Source organism: Aspergillus steynii (genome assembly GCF_002849105.1).
Source record: "Aspergillus steynii IBT 23096 chromosome Unknown P170scaffold_8, whole genome shotgun sequence".
NCBI lineage: Eukaryota > Fungi > Ascomycota > Eurotiomycetes > Eurotiales > Aspergillaceae > Aspergillus > Aspergillus steynii.
Genome location: NW_020194405.1, coordinates 742,091 through 757,860, shown reverse-complemented (window position 1 = coordinate 757,860; position 15,770 = coordinate 742,091). Strand labels below are relative to the sequence as shown.

The 15,770-nt window shown below is 48.1% G+C and overlaps 5 protein-coding genes across 5 annotated transcripts; 2 read left to right on the top strand and 3 right to left on the bottom strand.

The window, feature by feature from the left end:
- Positions 1 to 61: 61 nt before the first annotated feature.
- Positions 62 to 5,674, bottom strand: P170DRAFT_450012 (fungal specific transcription factor domain-containing protein; the record flags this gene model as incomplete). The annotated part of the gene is made up of 7 exons (XM_024851086.1): positions 62 to 500; positions 574 to 806; positions 866 to 1,285; positions 1,346 to 1,650; positions 1,699 to 2,019; positions 4,794 to 4,930; positions 5,367 to 5,674. The coding sequence occupies 7 exons, from the start codon at positions 5,672 to 5,674 to the stop codon at positions 62 to 64; spliced, it is 2,163 nt and encodes a 720-aa protein (XP_024700251.1).
- Positions 5,675 to 6,133: 459 nt separating this feature from the next.
- Positions 6,134 to 7,984, top strand: P170DRAFT_415828 (FAD-binding domain-containing protein). The gene is made up of 6 exons (XM_024847086.1): positions 6,134 to 6,593; positions 6,658 to 6,864; positions 6,932 to 7,264; positions 7,317 to 7,486; positions 7,537 to 7,755; positions 7,818 to 7,984. Exons 1-6 carry the CDS (start codon positions 6,206 to 6,208, stop codon positions 7,911 to 7,913), a joined length of 1,413 nt encoding a protein of 470 aa, XP_024700250.1. The 5' UTR covers positions 6,134 to 6,205; the 3' UTR covers positions 7,914 to 7,984.
- A 63-nt stretch (positions 7,985 to 8,047) lies between these two features.
- Positions 8,048 to 9,580, bottom strand: P170DRAFT_479484 (flavin monoamine oxidase family protein; the record flags this gene model as incomplete). The annotated part of the gene is made up of 2 exons (XM_024853682.1): positions 8,048 to 8,618; positions 8,673 to 9,580. The coding sequence occupies 2 exons, from the start codon at positions 9,578 to 9,580 to the stop codon at positions 8,048 to 8,050; spliced, it is 1,479 nt and encodes a 492-aa protein (XP_024700249.1).
- A 1,245-nt stretch (positions 9,581 to 10,825) lies between these two features.
- P170DRAFT_429671 (MFS transporter) lies at positions 10,826 to 12,593 on the top strand (the record flags this gene model as incomplete). The annotated part of the gene is made up of 5 exons (XM_024847906.1): positions 10,826 to 10,995; positions 11,055 to 11,444; positions 11,521 to 11,587; positions 11,640 to 12,215; positions 12,345 to 12,593. The coding sequence occupies 5 exons, from the start codon at positions 10,826 to 10,828 to the stop codon at positions 12,591 to 12,593; spliced, it is 1,452 nt and encodes a 483-aa protein (XP_024700248.1).
- A 177-nt stretch (positions 12,594 to 12,770) lies between these two features.
- On the bottom strand, positions 12,771 to 14,158 carry P170DRAFT_415827 (LEA domain protein; the record flags this gene model as incomplete). The annotated part of the gene is made up of 4 exons (XM_024847085.1): positions 12,771 to 13,113; positions 13,170 to 13,335; positions 13,395 to 13,823; positions 13,885 to 14,158. 4 exons carry the CDS (start codon positions 14,156 to 14,158, stop codon positions 12,771 to 12,773), a joined length of 1,212 nt encoding a protein of 403 aa, XP_024700247.1.
- Positions 14,159 to 15,770: the final 1,612 nt, after the last annotated feature.

The following is a 15,770-nucleotide window of genomic DNA, read 5'->3' as shown; positions in this document are numbered from 1 at the left end:
CTGCAGACAATGGGGCAACGTCTGTCAAAGTGCACCGACAGCGACTGCTCCACATCTTGACTCAAAGATTGAATAGGTCAACGCCCCTGTTTAACCAACCAGCTGGGACCTGACTGTTGAAGAGCTGCCACATCTGCCACTCGGTCGAGGGATCTAGCTCTGTGTTCTGCAAGGGTCCATCGACCAGTGCCATTTCATCCTGGAATAAAGCCGTGGGGGAGTCTTGGATCGTGAAAGAGTCAGTGGAGGGACCTTCTGGTGCGGAGAAAGGCACTGGTGGGTTGGCATTCGACGGAATATCTTCCGTGACAGAGTCGCTGTTGCTTTGGCTTTGAAACAAAGGCTCACAAAGTCGCTGTAGTGATTGGAGGAGGGTCAGGAGTCGTCCGAGGTGTGGATCTTGCTTGAAATGCGCCAAGCTTTCAGTGATCTGTCGCAGGAGGTGGTAGTCGCTGGCATCGGAGGTGCCGACTATATGACAGAAGACAACGAAAAACCCGCTCAGGGGATAGAGAAATAAAGTCCTTTGCGGCGTGTTAGTATTGAATCAACGAAAGAAAAGATGCCGCAAACCATGTTAAAAATGACGGGTAGGGATCATCAAAGCCCGGCATTTCAGAGGCGTGCTGCTGGAGGAAGTGAAATGCCTCGAGCGACTTTCGGGCGTGAACGAGACATTTTCGATATATGTGCGGTGAAAAGGAGCTTTTCAGGTGTATTCGATGGATCTCTACAAAAATCGCATAGTAGCAGAAATCGACGCCGATCCAGTCATACTGAACCATCTTTGGAAGGGCATCACGGTTCTGGAGACAAGCCATATTAGTCAAATTAACTATCGCGTGGCTCGAAACATGACACATACCGACTGTAAACTTGGAAGAATGGCCTGCATCTTGGATTCAAGAAGCTGGCATGTTTCTAACGCGTGGCTATTGGATAAACTTTCCTGACAGGAGGATATTGCATGTAGTCTCCCTTGAATTTGTGCGACGTCAAGTATAACGCTTAGCAGAGTATCATATGGAGAAGAGGGATCTAACTGAATAAGATCTGTTGGGGAAACTTCGAGGTCGGGTAGGGAAGGACCTCGATCGAGAAGGGAACTCAAAGTCCGATCGAGGTAGTAACACCAGTAAACGGCGGAGTGGATCTCTTGCTCGAGTTCAGATGTCGCCGGTACTCTGCAGGTCTTATGATAATTGAGTGAGGAGATCTGGCGAGCAGCATATGAGGTGAGGATCCAGCATTGGTTGAGTCTCCCTATGTGCTGCATGAGCAAAGCCTACGAGGCGAATGTCAGTTGATTGGACGACGCCCCGGTAGCCAGAATTAGTGTACTCACGCTTGATATCAAAGCCTGGACAGTCACGATATCTGGTCGCTGAAGTATATTAAACTGCTCAATGCTTCGAGTAGCAGCTGCTGTGTAGGCAGACTTGGACTGTAGAAGCTGGCTTTTTATAAGAGGGTTGTCGGTAGCTCGTGAAACTTGATACAAATGAAATATAGCTTTCACGTAAACACAAACGCAATATTGATGAAACAATTGGTTTCTAGAATCGGATTGCAAAAGTGCCGTGGCCATCCGCTCGTAAGTCTTCCGCGGTATGTGATCGGGCCATTGTATTCGCACGGCGTCTGGAGGACCTGCATCTCGTTAGCCACAGGTTGGAAAAAGCACCAAGACATTTGTACCTTGTAGAAGCATGAAGAGCAGCTCTCGAGGGGGCTCTTCTGGAATCGTGACCGTTGGGTCTGTGGGCCGGGGGTGCTCTATGGCGTTTCCTGACTGATAGGGCTCACTTTCAGCGACGCTACTCACCACTTGAAGTGCAGACCTGAGAATCGATTGTCGCTCTCTACTTATTAATTGACAATCGTCGAGCTCCAACTCGATAATGTTCTTTGCCTGGAGTGCATGATAATTAGAGCCATTGGCGCCCGGTGTCGACCGGACAGCCGCAGTTCGGGGTCTTTGCCCCGAGTTATGCGCAAATGCCTCTCGCTGTGGTTGCTCTAGATTAATTCTTCGCTCCGAGTCACCCTTCCTCATACTATTATTTATCGGTCGCACTCCATTGGCCGTATCTTGTGTCAAAGTTTCAGCCCGATATTCCCACCGGCAGTCTCTCGGGCTGTTCACTTGAGTATGAGATGTTTGCCCAAGATCTAAATCCATAATGGTTTCCCGGGGATTAGAGGCGCTACCAGCTCTTGTCAGTCATATCAAAATTATTAACTTATGTTTACACCTTCAGAGGGCTGGCAAACCTCTGAGGAGTCTTTTTCCGTGATGACCGTCCGCGACGAAGGCGTCGGCACTCCACATTGGCGTCCGAGCAATTTGCGCAGGGCGCTCGCCGGTTGCATTTGACCTTTGGAGCACTCAAGTTAGAGTCAAACTACAGAAAGAGTCCAGTTTCCTTAGATGAAGTAGGAAGCTCTACAACCTTTCGAGCATGGCATTGGTCACACTATTACCCTGATCAGCCTTTGCCTACTCTACCCACCTCTAATGACTGACGCCGGGGCTAGACCTACAGCAGGGAGGATGTCATCGGGACCCGCAATTATTTCAGACATTTTCTCATGATACTCCTCGCCTCGATGTATCTAGAGTGCCAGTGGCGGGGTGGACTCTATAGGCATTGCGAAGTAGCGGGAAGGCACGGGGGAAGCACGGAGTAGTCCGGAGTATAATTTGGCGATCTTGGCATTTCTCGGCGAAAGTATTATCCGGAGATCTGGCAGAATGACAATATCGTGACCGCCTTCTCGACTTTATTTATGGTTAGTTGCCACTTGCATGTCTGCACTCTATTGCTTGTCGGCCAATAAAGTTGGACGCTTGGCACAATCCGGGCTATGTTTCTTTGGTTTGGTTTCTATTTATTCAAAGCTTCATCGAGAGTCCCTGAAACTTGGCCCCACACATAGCAGGATCATCGAGGAAATAACATCAAGGCAAGAACAAGTGAAATTCTCCGCCAAGAGCAGATACGAATGGTGGCGCTCTATGACACCGAACTAATGTAGCTTACCTGGATCTGACTCGCTCGTTCTATCTGCCGTCAGACATAGACCGGCGATGATCCTGTTAGCTTGGTAGGAGACACGCGGAGTGAACGAAGTGCCCCCAAAAATCAGGATTTCGAGCCTCCGATTAACTAGGAACATTGCTAATACATGCCCCTTATGTCTTAGCTATATAGTGTGTCGCTTTGGCCAAAGCTAGCGCGGACAAGATGCTTCTTTACATGTCATAATATATCCCCTCGCTCTAGCAACCACTCTGTTCTCAGATTGCGCGAGATTTTTCCATGAAGAGAATCGCCAAATCGCTTCTATGAATCGTTTCAATCATTTATACTAATTTACTTGCTTTCTGTTTATGCGATTTTGGTACAACGGAACGATGCCACATGTAACAACCATGGCGAGCTTGCTGGCAGTGCTCGCCTTCCCGACATTCGCAGCAGCTGAGCTGCACAGGTTTACCTCGTGGTTCCCACGATATAGCTCCGCCCTTAATACACTCACCCACGAGGACTGCGCTGCAGAATCCAAAATATATCAAACAAAAGCTCTCAAAAATGCAACAAGTTACCCTGAACTCAGAATTTGGAAGGTTGATCACCACGCAACTCCTCTCATCAACTGCCTCCTAGAGAAAACGCCCGAACTCTATAAATCGACAATGGCGAGTGCTCAAGTAATGCTGGGTCTTATGCCAACTATTCTCGCAAGTGTCGGTCCGAGCATCCATGAGACAGCCATGCTTTTGGTGTATGGCAAGCGCCAGCTCTTAGCACTTTTGCTCATAGTGGGTAGTCCAGCTGTACTCTTCGATAATACGACTAGTTTTCGTCAACTAGTTGCAGATGCAATGGCAAGCAAAGACACAATTTCTATGAATCTTCTCTGGGGACCGAATGTCTTCATCGTTGGGGCTGAGTATCTTATGGCATCGATGGCCATTGCCAATATAGGCGAGCTATGCTTCGAGATAGCTATACGATCGGTTCTATCAATTGGGCAGGATGCACAATTCCTACCTGCAGTTTGGATCGCTGTGGGAGTTATTATACAGCTCATGGGGGCCAGTATTCTTCAATTTTCTCGGAAAAAGCCGAGTAGACGCAACCTGAGGCAGCATTATTTTCGCATTAAGATGTTTGAGTGGTTGAAGGGGCAGTTTTCGACAAGCGAGAAGATAGATACGATTGAAATCGAGTTTCAACAGTGCTCCGTGGCCGAGGTGGTTGCTCTTTGGGTTATCGGAGTGCTTGCTGTGTTCAATTTGATCTTCGGGACTCTGGTGTTCTCCAGTTTAATGTTCATCTCAACAAAAGATGCATTAACCATAGTGCTGCGATTCATGGCGTCAGCGATTGTTTGTCGGGTCATTGTTCGATATGAGCTTTGCATCATGCGAGCATCGGAGAATAATTTCAGGGAATTGACCTCACTGAATCGAGGACTGTCTTCTGAAAATCAGCATGATTATCAATGAACACTGAAAAATATGTTCAATTGGGAGTTCTATCATCTATCTTGACGTATCTATATTTATATTAACAGAATGAGTATATGACAATTGACAGCACGTTCAATGTACATGCCCGGGACGTCAGACTCCCAGAGCGATTTTTCTTTCTTTTCTTTCTCTTTTTGCTCATTCTGGCCGATATTTCTTTTTCTTCCTCTTGAACCATTATCCCACCAAATTTCTATTCTAAGATGGTTCCGCATAACCTGATGACTGACAGACTACCAGGGCAGGTCCTTACCATCATATCTCTCCCAACCAGGCACATAGATGTTCTTAAAGCTACCATTATCCTTGGCAGTGGCCGATTCAACGGTATTACAGACCGCCTCGGCGCCCTGCGGCACGGTAAGATCAGCGTCTTTCCCACCCATGTCACTTTGAAGCCACTATAAAACCGTTAGCACAATAGTCTCCCGAAAAGAAAATATGACTGACTCCAGGATTGATCGAAAAGAAAACAAAGCCCTCTTCTTGGTACGAAAGTGCATACTGCACCGTCAACGCGTTGAGGGCGGTCTTGCTGATCTTGTAGGCCGGGCAAGGGGCGTAGAGCACGTCCACGGCGTGAGTCAGAGACCCGTATGTGCTAGATCTGCGAGGAAGTCAGCATCCGGAAGCAGTCGAAGTGGGTTTCCACGAGCGTACATGTTCGCAATTTTCTTGATTTTGCTGCCCTGTATGAGGGGAAGGTATTGGCGGAGGACGTTATGCGTGCCGGTCACATTGACGGATAATTGGAATGCGAGGTCCGACCTGTTGGCGTTTTCCTATGTCAGATCATGCCACTGAAAAGATGAAAAGTCATACTTACATGTGAGCTAGCTTTCCGTGAGTCTCGCTGTGTACGCCGGCGCAGTTGATCAGGACATCTAGACTTCGCTGGTTCAATGCCGCTTTGGTCTCCTCGACCGACTGTGTAATGGACGCCTCATCTGCCACATCTAACGAGACAAACACAACAGTTTCATTGGACTGCGCAACAAGTTCGTTAAGATCCGAGCTGCATTTCCGCGCCGTAGCAATAACTAGCCCTCCTTCGGTACTGGCACGGGCAGCGAGCTGCTTCACCAACTCCAACCCGAGACCCCGGGAGCTTCCTGTAACGAGAATGTTTGACATGATTGAATAATGCTTGGTTTGGATGTTGTGATAGTTAGACGGTCAATAAAGGTTCTCTTTTCCCTAGGACTAGTTGAATGTGGCACATACTAGAGTGCCGAGACAGCCCGCTCGGATGTCCGAGACAAACGGGAAATGCCGCGCTCGGAGGTTCCACTTTCGGCAGTGGATTAGGTCGGCCTTCGTCTCGGAACTGCGCGTCCGAGCGCGAACCGATGCTGCAGAAATGCATGGGTCGAGTGGCTTGGATGACAAATGGAACGGCGAGTTTGTTGGTGTCAGCCTGATGGGACAAAGTCTTGTTTTCAAAACAGGGTGAGGTCGGTCCACAGTTCGTGTGGATCGTGCCATATAGTTAGAATTTTTGCTTTTACTTTGCACATCCGGACAATATACTAAGGTATCGTAACACAAGCAGCACCTTGCAAAAATCTACATATATTACGGTATATCCTACTATTTTCGTACACATTATTGAGCCCATTCCTATTTGAATCCATTCTCTTCCTGCTCAGCAGCAATACCATTAATATGGCCGAATCGAGAATAAGTGAAGAGCAGCATGCTGTGCTGCGATCGCTGCTTCGCCCTGATGAGATCATGACCCCGGAATCACCGGATTTCAAGTCAAGTGCTCAAACATGGGCTTCCCAAAAGCAAATGAACCCGAGCCTTGTGGTTCGCCCCACGTCTGTCGAGTCCTTGAGCAAGGTTCTAGCATATCTATACCCAAGCGGTCTAGACATTGGGATTTATGGACAGGGGTTCATGTCCGCATCTGCAAAGGATGTCCTGATTAATACGTCTGCATTTGACGATTTTCACTTCGACAAGCATTCGGAGTTGGTGACTATTGGTGCCGGACAGGCATGGTCTAAGGTGTATGAGAATCTAGGAGAGGTGGCGCCGGAATATGGAAGTAAGGATGTCTCGCTTCTGCTCAATTTTATTGTTGGTCATTCAAGACTAACGAATTCCTCAAGTCGTGGGAGCCCGCACCCCTTGTGTTGGAGTTGCTGGTACCATTGTCAGTGGAGGATTCTCATGGCTTTCCGGCGAGTATGGCTGCATCTCGGACCCGGCAAACATGTTAGATGCGAAGGTCGTCAAGTATGACGGGTCAGTCGTCTGGGCCTCAGCGGAGCCGGAACTACTGTGGGCTCTCCGTGGCGGTGGAGGTGGTTTTGGAGGTAAGTGACTTCATGATAGCTCTCATAAAAACTCCGAATAAGCTGTGGCTGACACTCAGATGGTTAGTGCTTGTTCAGGTTGTACTCCGAGTGTTCCCTTATCCTCAGGAGATCTGGTCCGGTCCGATTCTGGTTCCCCGGGAGCGTCTCGAGCAGGTGGCAGAAGGAATTGCGACATTTCTCTCCCAGCCGCTGGATCCTAAGATTACGATGTTTCTGTACATCGTCAGGAGGAGGCTGCTCGAGTCCATAGGGACTGACTCAGATATGCTAGTCATCCATGCTTTCGATGCCCTTGGTGAAGCACACGGTAGAAAACATTTCCAATGGGCGTTGGATATTCCAGGGGCTATTGATAAGACTAAGATTAACACCCTGGCAGGGGTTGCAAACTTGCAAGGTAAGATTGATGATCCTGTGTTTCTAGAATGGGACACTGACCATTTGACCAGATAAGGCGCATATTGTCAAAGGCTCGATGAAGCAGTTCTGGGCCCCTTTGCTGGTCAAGGAGATGTCTGCGGAGACCATAGTCAAAACCGTCAAATGGTCTGAAGAGATCCGAGAGCTCGACGAGTCCCTTGGTGATTGCACCTATATCATTTTTGAATTGCTTAGCTCGGTAAGTGAATGAAGAAGGGTCGCACGAGCCTGGATTAATCGACAACATAGCGTGAACCAGGTGGACCGATATCGAACTGTGCCTGGCCAAGGCCCGCAGGCTTCAAGCATATTCTGCTGTTGGGCACCGGATGCCCTGGAGATTCTGGCCCGGTTAAAGAGAAGCTTGCACGAGACCTTGCTTGCCAGGCAGCATATCGAGTTCTGGGTGAAGGCGCAGACTTTCACTACCTGCCAAATGGCTTTGAAGACTTCCATGACGCAAGAAAGGTATTTTCTTATTACCATCCGACTTTGCGGCTTCCTGGAAACTTTTCTCACGCATACTATAGACCTGGGGCCCTCATTTCGCTCAACTGCAGACCGCAAGGAACCATTATGACCCGAAAAACAAATTCAAAGGCGCTATCAACGTGGACGATGCTTAGATCGACACAGAATGACCAGAAGACCCGAGCTAATCTTCTGCTCTTTTGTACGAAAATGAATGTCAAATGCTCTTTATTACTTCTTCTGGAAGACTGAGTAGCTGTAGATGTAGTAGTTTATGAGAAGATATCAACTATAATTTCGCCTTCCCTACTCCTTGCTCCTTCAACAAGTTCACCACCTCCCGCACAGCAATTTGGCCCTGCTCTATGGCTCCATCAATAAATCCTCTCCACCCATCCGCCCAATCCGCACTTGCAAATACAATCCGGTCATGTGGACGCTGCAGTTCTTCCAAAAACCTGGAAGCACTTTTCGGTCCCCAACACGCCCAAACACCCTTGGCGTAGGGATCATTCATCCAGTCGTATGTTGCATATGCTTCAACACTCACGTTGGAGTTGACGCTTTTCTTGAACTGGTTTATGATATGCTGCGAGTCACTCTTATCCGTAAGCTTGCCGTTGTATCCGAAACCGATGGACCATGTCCCCGACGGACCTGAGGACTGAGTCCCATTATGGTCGGAGAAGGCGAATACGTATTCTGAGTCTCCGTATCCCGAACCTGTCCAGATCCAGCCGGGAAGTGTTTCGCGCAGCTTGAAGTGGATCTTTGCGCCTTTGTTGATGTGCCCTTGGGCGACTGCTGCTTGCCGGATGGGGGACAGGGGTGGATTGAATGTGATATCGCCGAGACAGTTCCTAATGAACGGTCAGTTGAGTAGATATGAATTCCAAGGAAGTTTGGAAACTCACAGCGGGATCGTCGAGACAATAGTCTTCGCCTTGAACCTTTCACCACGCGCAGTCAAAACCTCCACGCCTTTCGCGGTGTGCCGAATCTCAGATACCGCGGTGTCGAACAATCTATCCCCAGTATACTCACCCAAAATGGCTTCAGCAAAGGAAGTCATCCCCCCATTCCCCAGCTTGTACATTCCTGCCCTCTCAAACGTGCCAGCCATAGTATGTCCACCCAGCGCATACCACCGCAGGGCATCCACAAATCCTGTTTCGCCACACAGCGCACTCCCGAACGTACCAATATTCGACTCGAACAACTCCCTCTCACCCCGCGGAACTCTATCCCCCAATGCATCCAGCCGATCCTTCACACTCAGATGATCATACCTCTTCCACAACGCCGGCTCTCGCAACGAATCATGCGGATACGGCATCAACGCACGACTACTCAGTCCATCAATCGAGAACACCTTCTCCGCAATCCTCTCCACAGCCTCTGCACTCTCGGCAATTGAAACATCCTCAACCACCCCCTCCGCAGTCGTGAAAGTCTGCCTCTCCGTCTCCGCAAACCCCGCCGACGTCTTCAGATTCCGATGGAGTCCGTACCGATGCAGCTCGGCGTAGACATGTGGCTGGCCCCAGTGCACCCATGTGCCTCCCATTTCGATCTCCTCGCCCAGGACATTAGCGGTCCATGTGCGCCCGCCTATCCGGTCGCGTGCTTCGAGGAGAAGAACAGTCAAATCTTGTGTTTGGCATAGGTCCCGTGCGGCAATCAGGCCTGCAAATCCGGCACCGATAACGATCGCATCGTATTGGCGTTTTGTGCTCTGTGAACTTGGTTGTACGGAGGAGGTGACGAGGCCTTCGGTTGTGGTGGTCGGGGTCCAGAGGTAGCCTTCTTTTGAGCGGGACATTGTTTTTGTTTTCGTTTCTTTCTTTGTGTTCGAATAAGAATGAGGGAACGAATGACGATGAGGGATGAAACGTTATTATTATTCCAGCTGATTCCGGATAAGCAAAGCTGAAAATTGGTTGTACCAAGCGGGGGAGTTGCAGTATTGTCCGGCTCATATTGAAAGATGGGTTACCTCTGATTATGCATCTCGGAACAACATGCGCATTCCGAGTATCCATGCCAGTATAATGGATACGGATGATAGCCTTAACGGCATCGTAGCTTGCATATGCGATTGGTTGAGCAGTCCGAGCCGGTGCCGTCCCGAGGTTTATCGCACTTCTTTCCCTATTTGGGATGGTTCATCTTTGCGCTCTATGACGTTTTCACTGATGGTGGCTCCTTCTAGGGCTACCCCAACCTTAGCTTTAGCATTGAGCAATTCTAAAGCCGAGGAATGATCGTATTCCTCGGGATAGAGTAAAACTCGACGGCCGCTCAGCACTCGAATGAGCTTTCCGAAAGCCGTGTCCCTCAGTAATTCGCGCATGGTGAAGATAAGCGTGTAATTTTGATCGCCTCGGTCCAAAATATCCACTTGTGGTTGAATTGAGCTCGGAAGGATAGGAAATGAAAGCCATCTTGAATAGCGGTGTTCTAGTCCCTTGGCCACACACGAATAATCAAGGGTCTACCGCGGGTTCTGGTCGGTCAAATTCTGCAGACTATCCCTTGAGAATCCTACAGTCTCGATCCCACACTAAATTATCAAACGGTGACTGTTGTGCTAGGAAAGCTGTGAGCATCTGGCTCTTGACCCACATCGATTACTCGGTGCTTCGGAAAGCCGAACGCATTAGATTTGCCCGGCCGACACCGAATAGCGCACCGAGCCAGCATAGTTCCGAGGAGATTGGAGCAGTTTAGTCTCAACAACGACCCTCATTAGCGATTTTCCTCATCCGAGATGGTCTCGATGCGTGACGGAACTTGGCTAAGGTACCACTCGCTCGCAATCAGGCCCGCAATCCTGAAAAAGCGTGATATACATGTCTCGCTTCTTGGTCGGCAAACAGGGGGGTTTACATTAACATTTGAGCGGGATAACCGATTTTCTACTATAATCAGTTTGTTGAGGATTGGTGATCATCTCTGGATCTGGCTCATTATACACTTATACGTCGAGCCTGCTCTAAGCTCGTGACACCCGGCTTCAAGTCTGAGCCGTTTCGCCGGGTTGCCCTGTTACTTCAAAGCAGACAATATGTCGTTAAGCAGGAGTTTCGAGCATGATATACAGAACGAAGTTTCTTCTGCTCAGTGTGCCAATGTTGTCGACTGGGATGGGCCCGACGATGAGGCCAATCCATTGAACTGGAAAAGAAGTCTGAAGATAACAACTGTTGCGATCGTTTCAGTCTTCAATTTTCTCACGTATGTTTTGGATCCTCGCTTATTTTTCAGAGAGATGAAACACTGATAACACACTACAGTCCTCTAGGATCAGCCATGTTCGCGCCGGGCGTTCAAGAGGTCATGGATGAATTCCAATCGACGAGCCAGCCGATGTCGTCCTTCGTGGTCTCCGTGTATCTTCTCGGATTCGCCTTCGGACCTCTGATAGTCGCGCCGCTCTCGGAGATTTATGGTCGTTTGCCGCTATATCACGGATGCAACACGTTATTTATTCTTTCGAATGTAGCCTGTGCTCTGGCCCCTAGCTTGCCTTCGCTGGTGGGATTTCGGTTCCTGGCTGGATCTGCTGGATGCGCGCCCTTAGCTCTAGGGGCTGGGACCCTAGCAGATGTTATTACTCCCGAGCGCCGCGGGCTGGCGATATCTATTTGGGCAGTTGGTCCTGTGATTGGTCCCGTGGTTGGTCCGTACGTTGAATCAGCGGCAAGAGAATTACTTCCAATATATACGATGTGAACCCTGACTTGATTCATTGTCATCTAGAGTCTGTGGCGGGTTTTTGACCCAAAATGTCTCCTGGCGTTGGGTATTCTGGGTGATCGCAATTGCGGTAAGTATTTCTTCCACAGGAGTCAAAGTATCATAATAACTAATCCTCGCAGGGAGGCGTCTCCACTGGCGTGTCCTTTATACTCCTTCGTGAAACTTATGCTCCAATCATTCTTGCGCGCAAAACAAGGCGCCTGGCGCGGGACACAGGGAATACCGACCTCCAATCTGCTCTTCACAGAGACTTAAGCCCAATCCAGCTTTTCGCGACTACTATCATTCGCCCACTCAAGATGCTCCTCTTTTCTCCGATTGTCTCGCTGCTCTCTTGGTACGTGGCAGTGGTTTACGGGTTTCTTTATTTGCTGTTTACAACTATGTCGAAAATATACAGAGAGCAGTATCATTTTTCGGCGAGCATTGTAGGGCTCACTTATATTGGACTCGGACTTGGATCCGCCATCGGCCTACTAGCAATGGGAATGTTCTCAGATAAACTCTCGAACCGTTTGGCCACAGCATCGAAAAGCCAACTGAAACCAGAGTTTCGATTATCGCTCATGATTCCGCTTGCTCTCTGCATGCCCATCGGTTTGGTTTGGTACGGCTGGACGGCTGACAAGAAGGCACATTGGATACTCCCTATCATCGGAACCTGCTGGGTTGGTGTGGGTGTGGTAGTTTCATTTGTATGTGCCCACTCTTGTTTGTTCTTTCTCTCTCTCTCTCTCTCTCTCTCTCTCTCTCTCTCTCTCTCTCTCTCTCTTCATTGCTCCGGTATCTTTACCGCAGAGAGCTGACCTTTCTCAACCTCTCAGACTGGGGTTCAAGCGTATCTTGTAGACGCATTTACGACTCAAGCCGCGTCGGCAGCTGCTGCTAATACAGTTCTTCGCTCACTTATGGGCGCGGTTTTGCCGCTGGCCGGGCCATCCATGTACAACACGTTGGGGGTAGGATGGGGAAACACTTTATTAGCATTCGTTGGCTTGGTCATGCTTCCACTTCCCCTTATTTTCTTCAAATATGGTGAAAAGCTGCGGATGAAGTATCCGTGTGCGTCTTAATTGTGCCGTCAATCTGTCAGGTCATTTGCTGTTTTAAACCGTCGGAATCTTCTAGATCAATTCATAAAAGTCAACAATATTAGTAATTGACGTGGCCATCTGCCTTCGAATGCCTCCCCGTTCCATTTACAAATAGGCTTTCTGAAATCGATCGATCACATAAAAAAAACACAGCTATCAGGATTCCCTTAATATGTCCTGATTTGTGTCAAGTCCCCCTTCCCGCAATCGCATTCCAAAAAACAGATTCGAAGGTATGGCGTTTTTGTCACGCATTTTAGCCGCACACTCAGATCCTGCCACAGGAACTTGGACTTCAAAGGTCATCCCCGGCAATGCCCCTTTCCCACCGGAGATTGGATACGGGTATGGGAGATATTCGGATATTAAATCCAGTTGCTTTAGCACGGTTCCTTGGTCCCATGTTATGTGCTCGTGGTAGAGACGGTCACCTCGGATGTTGACGACTGCCATGAAGGGGATTTCAAGCTTGCAGCCAGTCGGTGAAATTCCGAGGATTCTGTAAATGTCAGCACATTGAATTGAACGCTCAAAGACAGAGTGGTGGAATCTTACAGCCAGTCGACTTCTGAATCATGAGTAAATGTCATGATGAACTCGTCTACAACACGGTCGATGCCAACTGTTCGACTAATAAGCTGATTCTTAACGTCTCGCGGGTTGGTAAAAATAAAGTTGTCTCGATAGAATCGAGTCAATTTGTCTCGTCCTATTCCCCCTGCTATCTTGAATAGGCTCAGTTACCCTGACTTTCGATGCGGAAGGACTTAAGTGTAGCACTCACGGTTGGGATATGATTCACATAAGGCTCTTGCACCATAGTGCTCATTGTTTGCTCAGCTGATCGATTGCCAAACTCAAAGTATGTATGCTCTTTCCAGATAGCCTCCAGATCAAAATAGGGACCATTCATGTGTCTTTTGAGGAAGGTCAAGTTTCGGGTATGAGAGACGCCCTCCTCCGCACAATTGAATTCCGAGGGGCTAGGGAGAGCAAAAGACCAGTCTTGTATCTCTGGATACTCGTATTGGATTATGCTTTCTGTTCTCCGCAGCTTCCAACTTGCCTTCCCTGCCACATGCTGCACCGTGGGAATATCATTCGATGCAAACTGTACGTCATCACCAGCTGCTAGATAGACAGCTGCCGCGGTGACTTTATTAAACCCCGCAAGACATTTCGCTTTTTCCCAGAGTTGAGAGCCGTATACTGATTAATTTTTATTAGCGGGAGTCAATGCAAACGAGTGGAGACAAGGGTTCCCTCTTACCAACGAGACCAATGAGGTCATGGGGTGTGCACCGGTCATGCTGCGCAAATGTCGCAATTGCTTGGTCAAGAACATATCCTCGATCAATTGCCGACTCTTGGATCTCGAGGACAGTATATCCCTCTTTGGCCCACTTCAGCGACGGTGAAGGAATACCATTGATTTGAACAAGTTGGTTTAAGGGGTTATCGGGCACTATAATAATCATACCAGGCCCCTTGCCTTTATGGGACAGAGGGGGGAATAGAAAGACCCCTGACTCTAAAACGCTCATATTTGGCACAGGGAGCGTCCTTGAGGGAGTATTAACTTGATCCATATGGACTATGGTAGATATAGTAATAGCTGTAGAATGTATGGTATATTGCGTTCGTGAGCGTTTTCTCTTATCCTTCCTCCTCAACATATTTATATAGATCATGTAACTATTTAACTCAATTTCCCCGCTCTGGTGAGAGTCTGTATCCTATTTAATCAATCAAAATTCTATTAACCTGATGAAGCCTATCTATTGAAGCAATAGGCTATGCGGGCGCTTTTCTAGTGAAGCAGAAGCTTACATCTGTACACCACATAAATCCCACAATCGCAGTAGATAATCAAAAAGTAAAATAAAACACAACTAAAAAGCAGCTGCCACACGCCTACCGCGTGTCTACCGCGCCATCCAGGGCGCCTCTGCTCCTTCTGCGTTCCCTTATTTGCTTATTCCATCCCTAGGTGCGTCCCCGGGGGTAGTGCGAGACCTCCGCACCTCCCTTTAAAGTTTTATGTAACCATTGTCTTCGTCATCTAGTTTAAGATCTTCTAGAAGGCTGCTAGGTTCCGGGGCCTTTTTCTCCTTATTCCCGAACTAGGCAAATCGGAACTGCTGGAGGAGGCTAGTTTGTTGTATATAATTAGTGATATAGCGGATTGCCTGCGGGTGATTTATAATTATGTTATAGTCTTGTATACGCCCACGCAGTCTCTTAACTAATTCAAGGCTTCCTATAAACTTCCTATAATAAGTGGTATACAGCGGGTACTTCAGGAGAACATATTCCGGGGTCTAAGACCCTAGATTATACTGGTACTTATCTGAGTCGACCTGCTTAATCTTATAGAGGAAGTATCGTAATCCTATCCTTATGGTGTGTATTTGTATGATAATCGACGTGTGCGGCTTGCTGAGGTGCTCGTATTACCTCAGACTCTTCTTACTGGGGGCAGGCAACAACCGCCGCGTGGGTTTGCCTACTTTCTGCCTCCCCCATTGAGAGTCTGTATCCCTGTCACTTGATGAGGGGCCAGTTCACATTTGCGCATACCCCTGCATCTCAGAAGTCCGAATCCTTCGAGTACCGGAAATATTCAAATGCTATTCGTAGGAGATAATGACTATCTAGCATTTATAGCCTCCGTAGACACAAACTTTTGAAATTGTTTGCCTCAAACTTTAGGATCCATAACAGCATCGTTACATTCATAAAGCCAAATCATTCCTGGTACTAGGGGTTGGTATTGTGGTATTCTTGTTATTCCATTACCCCGAACCTTGGCCCGTATTTCTCATTATATTGAACGACTAGGTAATCAAACATTTTACAAAGGTGCAGTATAAGGATATTGTGAATCATCAGATTGATTTCTCTTTTCTGGTGACCGTTTTGTTAGATTTATGGGACCTCCCATGTAAGCATACTGCCACGACATGCTTTCTGGTCTCAGATCTTGATCAACTTTCGAATATAAATAGGAGTATTATGCTTTGCGAAGAGATATAACCGGTGGGGGGGTGGAAAAGCTTATAGTTCTTAATCAAACAGGGTCAAAATATAGCCGGTTTTTCCAATGCCATCGAATCTAAAGAATCGGTCAGAAAATCTGTTCAAAATTTTCTTATG